At 31.5% G+C, this 13743-nt stretch overlaps 2 protein-coding genes across 2 annotated transcripts in view; one reads left to right on the forward strand and one right to left on the reverse strand.

Moving 5' to 3' along the window:
- Positions 1–4389: 4389 nt before the first annotated feature.
- On the reverse strand, positions 4390–11028 carry LOC125239903. The gene is made up of 5 exons (XM_048147669.1): positions 11017–11028; positions 10557–10658; positions 10152–10277; positions 9888–10042; positions 4390–4854 (listed from the first exon to the last, which is right to left on the reverse strand). The coding sequence occupies exon 5, from the start codon at positions 4841–4843 to the stop codon at positions 4430–4432; it is 414 nt and encodes a 137-aa protein (XP_048003626.1). The 5' UTR covers positions 4844–4854; positions 9888–10042; positions 10152–10277; positions 10557–10658; positions 11017–11028; the 3' UTR covers positions 4390–4429.
- A 2032-nt stretch (positions 11029–13060) lies between these two features.
- The window catches only part of LOC125240121 (RNA-binding protein Musashi homolog 2-like), a 57571-nt gene continuing 56888 nt past the window's right edge, over positions 13061–13743 (forward strand). Inside the window, exon 1 of the mRNA XM_048147968.1 lies at positions 13061–13121. Coding sequence (XP_048003925.1) covers positions 13061–13121 — 61 coding nt within the window. The remainder of the gene's footprint in view (positions 13122–13743) is intronic.

A 13743-nucleotide genomic window follows, 5' to 3' on the forward strand; every position in this document is an offset into this window, starting at 1 on the left:
ACTCTACAAACATTTCAGTTTAGTTGGTAACTATAAATGGGTTGGTAAGCCATTAGACGATGTAGTAAAATCGTATAATCAGACCGTACATCGCACAACAAAAATGAAACCTATTGATGTAAATGTTGATAATGAAATGCAAGTATTAAAAAATATTAAAAGATCACAAGCCACTTTGTCTTATAAATTGAACAAATTTAATAAAGGAGATTGTGTACGCATTAGTAAGTATAAAAATGCCTTTCACAAAGGTTACACACCTAATTGGTCAACAGAACTTTTCACTATTACTCATGTGAATCGCACTCAACCTGTTACGTATCACGTTCAAGACCAGCATAAAAACACTATACACGGTACATTTTACGAAGAAGAACTTCTGAAAACCAACCATCCAAACGTTTACCTTGTAGAAAAGGTTATTAAAAAAAGGGTAGAAAGTTGTATGTTAAATGGTTAGGCCTTGATGATAGCGAAAACAGTTGGATTGATAAAAGTGCCATTGTTTAATGTTATTTATATAATATCCTTTTAATGATAGTGTTATTATCTTACGGGATATGAAAGGGAGAGGACTCTTAAACAGCGCTATTAATAATTTGCCCTTCGAATTACACTTACCTGGTTATAACTATTGTGGTCCGGGAACGAAATTGCGCAAAAGGTTACAAAGAGGTGATAAAGGAATTAATGCGCTAGATAATGCGTGTATGAAACACGACATAGCATATGATAATTATTCTGATTTAGCTGGTAGACATCGTGCTGATTTAGAACTATACGAAATGGCGAAACAAAGAAGAAAGTCGAAAGATGCAGGGAGAGGAGAAAAAATTGCTTCATGGTTAGTTAGCAAAGTGATGAAATCGAAAATAAAGGCCGGTGCGGGTATAAAACCTTTTAAACGTTTTGTGTCCAAGATACGCACTGAATTAAAAAAGAAACCAAAAACAAAACGTAATATAATTGATCGAGCTCTTATTGCTGCGACAAAAATTTTCAATACCAATTCCAAGGTACGGGTACCTCGTATTATACCAATTCCAAAAACTGGAGGCTTCTTACCGCTGATACCTATTTTTGCCGGTCTGTCTGCGCTGGGATCATTAGCAGGAGGAGCTGCCGGAATTGCTAAAGCTGTAGGTGATTACAAAGCCGCCAGAAAAAATTTAGCGGAATCAGAGCGACATAACAAGATGATGGAATCTATTGCATTAGGAAAAGGCTTACACATTAAACCATATAAAAATGGCAAAGGATTATGTTTGAAAATTTCAAAAAACTAAATGAGAGGTTACCCAGGCGCGCTCTTTCAAATATTGATATTTTAAAACACTCATCTGATATTCCATATTTTCGAGGAGTTTATATGAGAGACAGTTTACCAAAGAGTCCTAAAAAAGTAGAATGTGGAATTGTTAATTTGGACAGTTCTAAAAACAATGGTACACACTGGGTAGCCTATGTAAAAGATAATAATTATTGTGAATATTTTAATAGTTATGGAGACCTTCCACCTCCGCTAGAATTAAAGAGGTATTTAAAAAAATATGATATTTACTATAATTATGACACGTACCAAAAGTTTAACACTGTCAATTGTGGTCATTTATGTCTAAAATACTTAAAACAATATTGGTATAACCGTTTAAATATCATCGCACAATAAACAGTTTATCATTCTCACAATGTCTTTCACTTTGTCTATAACTGGAACATCTTCCACTCTGTTAACAAACTATTCACCAGCTCTTCAACTGGATGGTGAATATGAGTGTGGGCTATTGTATATGTCAACTTTTAATTCTATACCCAACATAGACAACAGAAATAATAAGTTATATTATGGTAAAAACAAAGTAATTAAAATTCCTGAAGGATCATATGAACTTCAAGATATTGACGATTACCTTAAAGAACATATTGAAGGATGCTCTTTTGCATTAACATGCAATAATAATACCTTAAAAACATCTACTTTATGCTCTGAAAATATTCATTTCAACAAAGAAGGCTCTATCGGTAATTTACTTGGCTTCGGTTCAGAATCCATTCAAGCTAATATATTAACCGAATCCCCTTATCCTGTTTCCATTCTGTCGACAACTATAGTACGCATTGAATGTGACATAGTGAGCGGTTCATTTGTTAACGGAAAACCTAGTCATATAATTCACGAGTTTGTACCAAATGTGGCACCTGGTTATCGGATTATAGAAACACCAAAAAACGTTATTTATTTCCCTGTAACCCAAAACAGCTTAAATACAATTACGATAAGAATTTTAGACGTTAAAAATAATCTAGTTAATTTACGAGGTGAAGAAATTCAGATATACTTACATCTTAGGAAAAAATGATAGACTTCAATAAAACTTCAATCTCTCTTAAAAAAACTATCAGTACTCATCCTGCAATCATAAAAAGAAGACCTAAAGTGAAACTTACGAAACAAAATAAGCAATTCCTCCAAAGCTTACGGCTATTAAAATGAGTATATTAAACTTAACAGAACCTTTTGTCTTTGATAATTCTATCGAGAGCTTTGAATATCATTCATATAAGCCGTACGTAACAAGTTTTAATTTCAACGATGAAATACGTATACCTATAAACCAACAAGATCTTTATGTACTACCATCAGCAAGTTCTTTATACATAGAAGGTACTATAACCGCATTCAATAGAGAAACAAAAGCCGAGGTAAAAAGTGTTCTTTTTACAAACAACCCCATACTTCATCTATTTCAAGATATTCGATATGAATTAAATGGAATCGAAATTGACAAAATTAAAAACGCAGGAGTTACAACAACTATGAAATCTCTTGTATCTACGAATGAACTGGAAGCATCTATGTCTAAGTTATGGGGATTTGATGTCAAAGGCATAAAAAACACGCAAGGTTCATTTTCCGTGTCTGTACCCTTAAACAAGATTCTCGGGTTTGCTGAGGATTACAACAAAATCATAATTAATTGCAAGCATGAACTCATTATTTTAAGATCCAATACTAATTTGAATAGCGTTAAACTAAATGCGAATGAATATATAGACAATATTACTATATCTAAAATAGTATGGCGCATGCCTCATGTTAAAGTGTCTGATCGAGAAAGATTAAACTTACTCAAATGTTTGGAAAGTGATCGTGCCATTCAGATAGCATTTAGGACTTGGGATTTATATGAATATCCGCTCTTGCCTGAGACGTCAAAACATTCTTGGTCTATCAAAACTTCATCTCAAATTGAAAAGCCGCGTTATATTATAATTGGTTTGAAAACGGGACGAAAAAATGACGCTAATAAAGACATAACACATTTTGATCACTGTAATTTGAGAGATGTTAAAGTTTTTTTGAATTCAGTCTACTTTCCGTACGAAAGTTTTGATGTTAGTTTTTCGGGTGGAAAGTTTGCTATATTATACGAGCAGTATGCGAAATTTCAGCAGTCTTATTATAACCGTCTACAAGCGCCGTTGTTAAGTCCTCAAGACTTTAAAGATATAGCTCCTTTATTTGTTATCAACTGTTCTCGTCAAAACGAAACCTTAAAAACCGGATCGGTAGATGTGAGAGTTGAATTGGATTGTGAATCTGATATACCAAAGAACACTGCAGCTTACTGTCTGATTTTAAATGATAGTATATTTGAATATAAGCCCTTAAGTAATATTACGAAAAAAGTATCGTAATGCAGCATATATTTGTAGACCTTCAAGGATTTAAAACAAAAGAAAATGAATTTATTGTCAAAGAATTTGCATACAGCACGCTAGAATATACTCAAGTTTTCTTAATAAAACCCCCTTTTCGTTTTTCTAAATTGGCGGAAAGTGAAAAGAGGCAGACAAGATGGATTGAAAAACATTTAGGTATTTTATGGCACGAAGGTTATGTTGATTATAGAGAATTTAGAAGACTTATTGATAACCATATAAAAGATAAGACAATCTACGTTAAAGGTTTGGAAAAAGTTCAATGGATTAAAGATTTATATCCAAAATGCACTATTTTAGATTTGGGTGAAAAAGATGTGCCTAATTTAAAAGAACTGTATAAAAATATTGTACTAATGAATGTATTTTTAACTGTGTGTATCATAAAAAATCTTGTGCATTAAAAAATGTTTTATGTATAAAAAAATGGTATTTAGACAATCGACAAATCTAATTTTAATTTGTATTCAAAATGTGTTTCTTAAAATAAATGTTTGTTATTAATTATATTAGTTTTTTTATACCATTCTATATAACTACTGATAACTACCTAATAAGTTTTTTATAGTAAATGTTATATTTTTAATTTTTAGCTTAGATTTTACATAATTTGCATAAGAAAAACTTATTAGTTAGTATGGATATAAATAAAACGACAACTTACTCATATAATATTTATTACTTATATAATATTTAAAATACAACTTTAATAACTAGTACTGTATCCACAAATTTTTTTTGAAATTTTATTTATTAAAGCCTCTGTGCTGTCAATAATTTCATCAAAATTATCGCCTGCAACATACTGCGCGCTCAGTAATACATTTTCGTTCTGTTCATCGTTTTGATCCCTTACATCCTCTGTTATGTTGATTATTTGAATTTTGATCAGTTTATTGCCTTTGATCTCATGATTATTTATCACAAAAGATGGTGGGTGTCCTTGAGTCCTTTTCACTACTTTATTATGAATGTTAACTTTATTACGTTTCTTGGCTTTAGGGTTTTCGATGTTCTTTTTAATTTTTTTATATAAGTCGCTATCGTCAAATTCTTGTGGTAGCTCAAACTCTTGTGCATATTGCGAAAATGGAATTGGGATGTCTTCGCTGTCTGCCATTTTTTGAAAACCTAAGACAAAACGAAAAATTATATAATATTGATAAATCAGATTACACAACGAACAAAAATGTATATAACCACAAATAAATTAATTTTAATGTTTATTTGATTTGTAAAATATAATATATAATTTTAATATATATATATATAATATATATATATATATATATAATTTTAATAAGTAGTTAGTTAAAAAACAACTTACCAGGTCTATGTCTGCGAGTGGATAATAAAGACGCGTTGATGCTATTCGAATGTAACCAATTAAAAATTACTTTGCGCTTATAAAGGTTAGCTATTGTTTGTTCAGCAAAATATAAATGCGCAATCCTGTTATATGATAGCTTTAACTTTACACGTGTGTATGTCTTTACCTAAACAAGTCACAACTTGTTTTATGAACACGTTTATGAATAAACTATCTATAGAAATGTTTAAGGTAAATTAAAATGAAAACAAGAAAATAATAAGATAATATATTTATTTATCATAAGACATCACTGAATAATATTGTTAAAATAAAAACACAATAAGTATAATAAGTAGAAGAAAGATTTATTTTTAGGACATATAATTGAATTAGTTATTATCTTCAACTTATATTTATAGTTTTTAATAGATTTATAAAATTAATATCAAAATGTTGTTTCAATTATATGTGCTATTCAATTTACTAATGACCTCTGACTGCATATAGTACAATTTATTTTATACAAAACATGACAATTGATTACAAATTAAACATTAAGTATTGAGGTATGCCCCAAGCTTTCGTCACTATTTGGTTGTCAGATATCATACGCTTATCATCATTAGCTGAAAGGGCGACTTTATTTACACTTTGGGTAAATATATTGTGCTTAATCGACTTAAATAATATGTTTCTTCTTTTTATTTCATCTCCTTGAAATAATGATTTCACGTAATGAGAAAACTCAAATTTGCATACTACAGGTTCTCTCACACCCTTAGCTTTTTTAATAATTTTATCAACTGTTTTGATAGAATACACTTTAGAACGAAGTCCAACATACTCTTTAATCATTTTTCCTTTCATTTCATCCTTAAAAAGTCCTGGCACTTTTTTATTTTGAACAGGTAATAAAAATTTATTATCAATATCGTAACAACTAGTATCGAAATATGTTAAAAAATGCATTCTTAAATCTTTAAAAAAGTCTTTTGTTTGTATATAATAAACAAAACTATCTGTATCCGTGTAACACATTTGTAGACGAGTATCATAAAAACGTTTAAATACTGAATAATGAAAATCATACATATGACTTTTAGATAACTCTAGTACAGCGAAACCAATGTAGATCGGTTTATCTAAAATTATTAGATCTGGTTTCAATTGAACTGCCACCAAATTTTCAGTAAAAACTGATACACTGTGAAAATTTGGCCTTGCAATTAATCTGTCAGCGGTGATTTTCTTTTTTGTTGTGTTATCATTGTCTGTCCACTGATTAACTAAGCGCACATCAACCCTTTTCTCAGTATTTTCTAAAGTTTTACCAAATATACTGTTATTCATCAATTTACAAAAATCTTGTTCAAAGACAGACGTTGCCTCTTGACGTAGCCTTGTATTCATATCAATATATTGTTTTAAGTAAGGGGACTGTTTGAACGTAATTACTCTATGTACTTTTTTTAATTTTAAACCATGTTTAAGACACGTTTTCAAATGTACATAATGAATCACATACAAATATTTGTCATATAGATTAGGTACCAGTTTATAATGCGTCCCACCTGGTGGAACACATTTTTCGGGACAAAATGGTAAATCATTATGTTTATCATGTAAATCATTGGGGTAAATAATATCAACTTCTAGAATGAAACCATAATCCGAGTCATCAGGGATTTGAGTGATATTTAAAGCACTTATTTCATTGGTTTCTAGAAACCTAAAGTCTGATAGGGGCATATACTGACACATGCTGTAACCATATAAATTATTACAGTCGATATAAATTAGGTATGAGTCTATCTGGGATGAGTCATAGTGAGGTAAGTATATGTTATTAGCCTTTGCATATCGTAGAGAGGTCATACAGACTCCCCCTCTTATTCCAGATTGGATCATCTTAAGCATGTTAAAGTCATCTATAAGCTCTAATTCAATACCAGTTTTCAGAAGCATGGCATCAAATGATAAGCTAGGTGTAGTTAAATAAAAAGCAGGATCCAAGTCATAGTGTTGTTTGCAAGTAGCGCGAAACTTTTCAAAAATATCGGTTAGCAGAAGAACATCCGTTTGCAAATATAGGTCTGTATATTCACCTAAATTTTGAATTTTAAACTGTTGCCATACTTTTTGCGCATGATTATAATCTTTTACAGAAATGTTCTCATCAGTGAGCGAATTATGAAAACAGTCAATACTTGGCAGGTATTTTTCTTCAAAACATTGCCATTTATTCATATACTCATAGGGAAACACACCTTTTCGTGTAAGTAATTCAAACTCCTCATCATTACAAAAATATTTATGTAAATGAACAAAGTCAGATTTCTGCATAGTTGTAGTTAGTTTTTCTAAACTTGTATCTAAAAATTTGAAAGAATCTACAAAACGAAGCTGAAAATACTCATTCTCGATAGGGATAAATTTAGTAAAAGAAATATAGTTTTCTTTGGTTTTAGGTATAACTTTGACGTTTCCAGGTGCCTCCCCCAATTTTTTGATAAATAGATGGCAATCATAACCAGACAGATTGTGAAAAAAAATAGGTACGAAACAAGGACGTTTATATTGTAAGTTACATATATTATGTGCCGCTCCCCGATATCTTCCTGTAATGTGACAGTGATCTCGAACCCGATCAGAAAATAGAAAATGGTTACAAATATGACAACGTTTAGCGTTCAAAAAGTTTTGCTCGTCATTCTCATTACATATTATTGGGGTATTTTTGTTCACAATTTTATAAATTTTAGCAACATCTTTGTAGATTGCCTCAATAAATTTATCGACGCAATCAGTACCGCGATAAGAGAAATAACGATTATGACTCGGATCTGCGTTACAAACAATATGATACCCAAAGGCAGCTGGTATATGATGATGCAAAGTTGTAGTGTTAGGGGTAAGACTATCACTAGTATCAGTATCAGAGTCACTAGTTTCAGTTGGTTGTAGTAACGATTCAAAATCTGCATATATAACGAATGGAACATTCTGTTTACGATCGAAATGTTTAAATTTAATTACTGTCCCCTTTTCTGGTAAAACGGTAACTATTCCAGTACACAAGTGATTTGCGAGTTCTTCCTGCGTGAGAAAAAATAACAGACAGGTTTCGCAAAAGTATATCTTACTATTATGCTTTGTTACTTGTCTGCGCACAAGACGACTCAAGTCTTTAATTAGAACATAATGTGGTGGGTGACTACCATCGTCTATTAAAAGTAGGTTTATATTTTTTCTACATTTCTGATTACTAGATACTTTAGACTTGTAAAGGGGGCCCACAACAATTTTATTATTTTTCAAACCAAAAATCGTCAATGAAATCATAGGGTTATTTTTTTCGAATATTCTTATGTCATCAAATGTGACTGGAAAAGAAATTTGAGAAATATTCAAAACGTCTCGAAAATTAGGATAAGATGATACTCTTTCAGGGTGTTTTGTAGAAGGATGCAAAGCCGCTGTTACACACCATAAAAAACAGCATTGATCGTTGTTTTGTATATTTATACATGCTTTTTTGTTTTTTATGAACTTTGGCAGGTCAACATAGCTTGAACCTCGTAATGGTTGATACTTGTTAATGTTGATCTCTAAATGAGAGTTACTAACAAAAGCCCATCCACTATCACGGTCTTGAAATTCCTCAAATTTTTTCTTTAGACAGTTAACAACTTCGCAAAACAGTGACTCAAAATCATAACTTAAGTATAAAATTTTATTTTTAGTTCCAAATGATTTTATTGATTGACTATTATCTTTGAACATTAAAAACAATCCAAAGAGCTCGAAATTTACTTTTACGCACGTATGTTTCGTAAGTGAATTATCTAAAAGCCGTTTTATTTTGTTTCGAATAGAGTTCATAAACACATCGACAGACGCCAGACTTTGGTCGTTGGTTGCTGATATACGATAAGTGGCAATGCGCATCCGAAATGCAGACTCTACTACTTCAACACCATCATTAAGTAATTTGTTAGAACATACAGTTGTTTTATGTGCAGTGCTTCGAAGATGACCTGTCCATTTATTTTTGTCTACAGATGAACTACACGGTACACAGAAAGGCATAATGAATTATGTTAATGCAAAAGATGTAGCTAAACTCACTAGGCTATTTTGAAACCGTAATTTGTCAAACACTAATTTAATACATCTATTTACTATTAGCATACGTTGTATTAATCAAAACAGTTGACTCGACTGACTTCTCATTAAGAATGCAATGAATTGTTAACACTATGCAAAGTATGGTAGTATAAGTCTATAAATATAAATCAAATAAAGTCGCAGTATTAAATTATCGCATTCGAAAATATTCTTTAAATTTAACAGAAAGTAACCTTTTATCTTACAAAAATTAATTTCTGTATTTATTCATTAAAACTTTTTCGCACATAAAATATTGAAAACCTTTAAGTATCTATTTTTGTACACAAACTATTTATATAAGCGTACGATATATTCTTAATGCAAAAACCATATTCGAGATTTAGTTATAGACGTAGGTATCTACCTTTGCTGTTAACTATAACTTGATTTTGCCAACAACTTTGAATAAAAAATAACAAAATTTTGTTTAAATAGAATTCTCTTACTGTGGGAGATTTGAAAATATTCAACTAATTTTTTTTATAATTATTATAATAAACAGGTTCACATTCTCCAAAAATATTAAAGGCTTGACCTAAGAACGTTTGTATTTGATTCCACTCGGAGGAATTCTCTTGACATTGCAATTTAACCGACGCTAATGCTTTTTTATAACGTTCTTCAGGCTCAGATTTTTGGTAATCATTAATGTTATACACTTTTAAATCAATGAAAAAATTACCGTCTGTTATCGTAGTGCGTCGACTAGAACCTGTCGATACGCGGCTGGTAAACGATGATGTTGTCTTGACGGTTTTCGAACTGCCCTCGCTGGTGATCTTCTCTTCTTCTCTTATGATTTTGAAGATATCGGTTTCAGGCGATTTTTTGGAAGAACTGAAAAAATAAAACAGAATTACAATATTTCAAGCAAATACATTATGTTATAGTTGCACAATCACAATAAAGTAATTTAATTTTAAAAACAACTAAAAATAAGTAGTACCTAGAGCCAACATTCTTATTTTCACTGGTTGACGTTCGTGCTTTTTTGGTTGTTTTTTTCTTTTGCGCGCAAGGTGTTGGTGAGGATGAATGTAGTACCCGTCGATTTTCTGTTTCAACTTCGGACCTTAAATAAGAAAAACAATATTAAATATATGTCAATTAATAATAATTATGTTGACACAAAACTAAACCAAGTTCATAGTTATGACTGACAACGTTATAAATAGGTGAGAATAAGATAACTGAGAAATAAATTAACGTGATAAACACACAGATATGCCTTACCAGGATTAAATCCTGTAACCTCAAGCTTAGAAAACAGAGTCACTAACGACTAGACTAGCAGGAACTGTTAAATATAACTCTAAGGATTATTTTAATTAATATAAAATAAATGAATTACCTTGCGGCTGAGGATGATTTCCTTTTCTTGATATTCTTTGTAGCAATCTTCTTCGGTTCAGGTGAGGGCGTGCGCGTGTATACTGAACATTCGGAGTCAGACCTTCAAAAAAGAATAAAAATATACCAACAATACTTAAATCAAAGTTTTAAAGAGATTCGATATATAGGGTTATAAATACTTACTAACATTTTAAATGAAGTTGAAAGTTGCAGATTCCTCACTTAACAAAAATAACGAGCAGCTTCACGTCGCAATACAGAATAGTAAAGAAATTGTTGCATAAAAACGCATTATTTTATAGTGAAATATTTGATGAGTTGATATTAAATCGAAACATAAATATATGACTAAAGAACCAAGTTCTGACATTCAACTTTAGATCTAAATATTATAAATTTAAATAAATATTATCGTTTTTATAAATTGAAGCACATAATTTATATTCAAAGTATATTACCACTTGTATTTCACAAAGCGCCGACAAAGTATCGAATTAACAAATAATACCGCAAGTCTTGCAACACGTGTAAATATGACCGCTACCACGAGTACTTACAGATTAAGTTCAAAATGTTTTTTATTTTTATTTCAGTATATATATATATGACAAATACCATCAACACTATCGTTTTTCGTTAGTTCGGGTGCTACCTACGTAAGTATTAAACATTTTTGAAAGAAGAAAGAAAGTAAGAAAATAAAGACATTAATTGCAGCCAAATAAAATATACAATATGAGGCTTACATACTAAACAGTACAAAATCAGTTACATTGGGTTTGGTTTGTGGTTGCAAAAGGACACCACTCGACATATGCTCTGACACTGATGGTGGCACAGCGCTGGTCTTCCGTGGAGCCTTGGGTCGGGCGATAGTGCAATACAATAATTATTATACAATTAAAGGCACAGAGTAATTAAGAAAGTCAGTGACACACTATACAAGGACAAGACTACTTATAATATTTTTGAACATTTATGGAAAACAACTTAAAAACAAACCTTCTTCAATGCATATAATATGTATTAACATATTATATGCATTAATTATTTACACTAAATTATTATAAAATCATTAAAGAACAACAATGCTTCATACAATAAAACACAACTCACCTTTTTAGAATGTTGGTTAAATAATATCATGGTATAGGACAATAAACACAGCGTCATCATTTTCAGTAAGTAACATGCAATTCTCATATCAGCGACATTGTTGATTGAAATAAAATACCTCGACACATTGTGATTAACACAACAGAAGCGTCATTTCGAATAATAGTTGTTGATATGCAGAAAAAATTATTACTATTACTACTATTATATATATATATATATATATATAAATGTAATTAACTTAAATTCAATACACTATTCTTTTCAATAGACTTATTTGTCAAAATAATTTGAATTTGCGATAGTGAAAAGCAAAAAGGTTCGCGTCTTTCCTGTAGATCATTTCAAAAATAAGGGTTTAAATCCTATCTTTTATTTAATCAGTCTGTATTACCATTACTTTTCATTCATTAAGCTTATCAGTATTATGTTCATAAACTTAGATGCGTATATGACTTAGGTAGAAACAGTAACCAATCTCTTATTTTATTCTTTAATCGGATTATTACATATCAACATATCGGACTCGACTACCTGTTATCGCATGTTCCGTCACTTGTTTATTTATATATTATATCCAAAGTATGACAAAGACAAAGCATAGCAGGTTCGACTATTTACGTTTCATAAACAGTTTAGAGTATTAATACATACGTACTTTGTTAGTCTTACGATCATATGTATGTATGTAACTATAGACTTAAATAAAAATTATGCTTTATTTTCAGTGGATAACTTTGTTTTTTGATTTAACCTTACTTTAAGTTTTGTTGGTTTTACATTATGAACTAAGTTTACATGAAGATAAAATTACATAAATGTATTTTGAACTTGAATACGATCGGACTATGGTTGAAATCGGTACTAGTAAAGGCAAATTACGTTAAATCTCGTAACACCAACGTCACATTTAACAACCAATCACATTGTCAGGTCTACATCGCGCTATTGAAGTTTTTTGTATTCGTTTGTATATATACAATTTACAATGAAAGGCATGTCGGAGTGACTGTGGCTATACCGACCGATAGTCTCAGGTACTCTTACCTCTTCGATGTTGCGAGGCATGGCCAACCTTGTGACATTGACTTGGTAACGCGGTGGCGTGTGCAACATACTTGGTTCTAATAACCCTACCTTGGGCAGGGTATGTATGCATGACACACTACAACGTGATGACGGTTAAACACATACGTGATGACGTATACAGCAATAAATTCCTGTCTCATGGTAGGTGCTGTATTACACGGGTGATCCATGTTGCTAGACGGTCGTAGTAACGTTGGAGATCCCATCCATACTCTAACATTACAGTCTCTGGCCAAGTCTGTGTTGTGAGAGTGTGAAAAACACCGTAATAAACCTAGCCCGGCAAACCTCTACCCGATGCAAATCTGGGCTATGATGGTGCGTTACGAGATCTGGTTCTCAAATAGAACAAGATCTGGTGGGTGCAATGCTAGCAGTACCCGTTGTGTTAAGCCTTTTGCATTTTTTTTATCGTAACATAAAATCAACCCTCACTTAACATAATATTTTGGATTTAGCTGAATACAACGTTAACGGCTACGTATCGAGAAAATCCAAATGCATCTCGGTGTTCTACCCCAATGATACGACTACGTATAGGGAAACGGGTTCTACCCCACTGATACGAGCTATATATTGGGGGTTTCTGGACCACGACTGCGACAGCGAGCGAAGCGAAGCTGGAGCATTAGGAGTGGGCTAGAACTCCCAATATATAGCTACTAACTCAGTTACTTTATACATTTCTACCTGAATTATTTAATAGAAATTAGATTTAAAAATAACTTCTGTCCATGTTTTTCCTATAATTATCTAATGGAATAATTATCAGTGTGGAATTGAAAAACGAGCAAGTAAAAGGATTCTATAGTTGAAGATTCGAGAAGTTTGAGATTAGAATCCTGAACTTGCGAGTTTTTTAAGACACGAGAAGTAAAATACATTTGCACCCGAGTGTAACACAAAACTTTTCCCCTCACTACAGCGAGGAAACTACAACGCAAAAAATGCGTTTATCACTGTTTCCAGTAGTTCCACAT

The sequence above is a fragment of the Leguminivora glycinivorella genome, chromosome 26 (assembly GCF_023078275.1).
Source record: "Leguminivora glycinivorella isolate SPB_JAAS2020 chromosome 26, LegGlyc_1.1, whole genome shotgun sequence".
Classification (NCBI taxonomy): domain Eukaryota; kingdom Metazoa; phylum Arthropoda; class Insecta; order Lepidoptera; family Tortricidae; genus Leguminivora; species Leguminivora glycinivorella.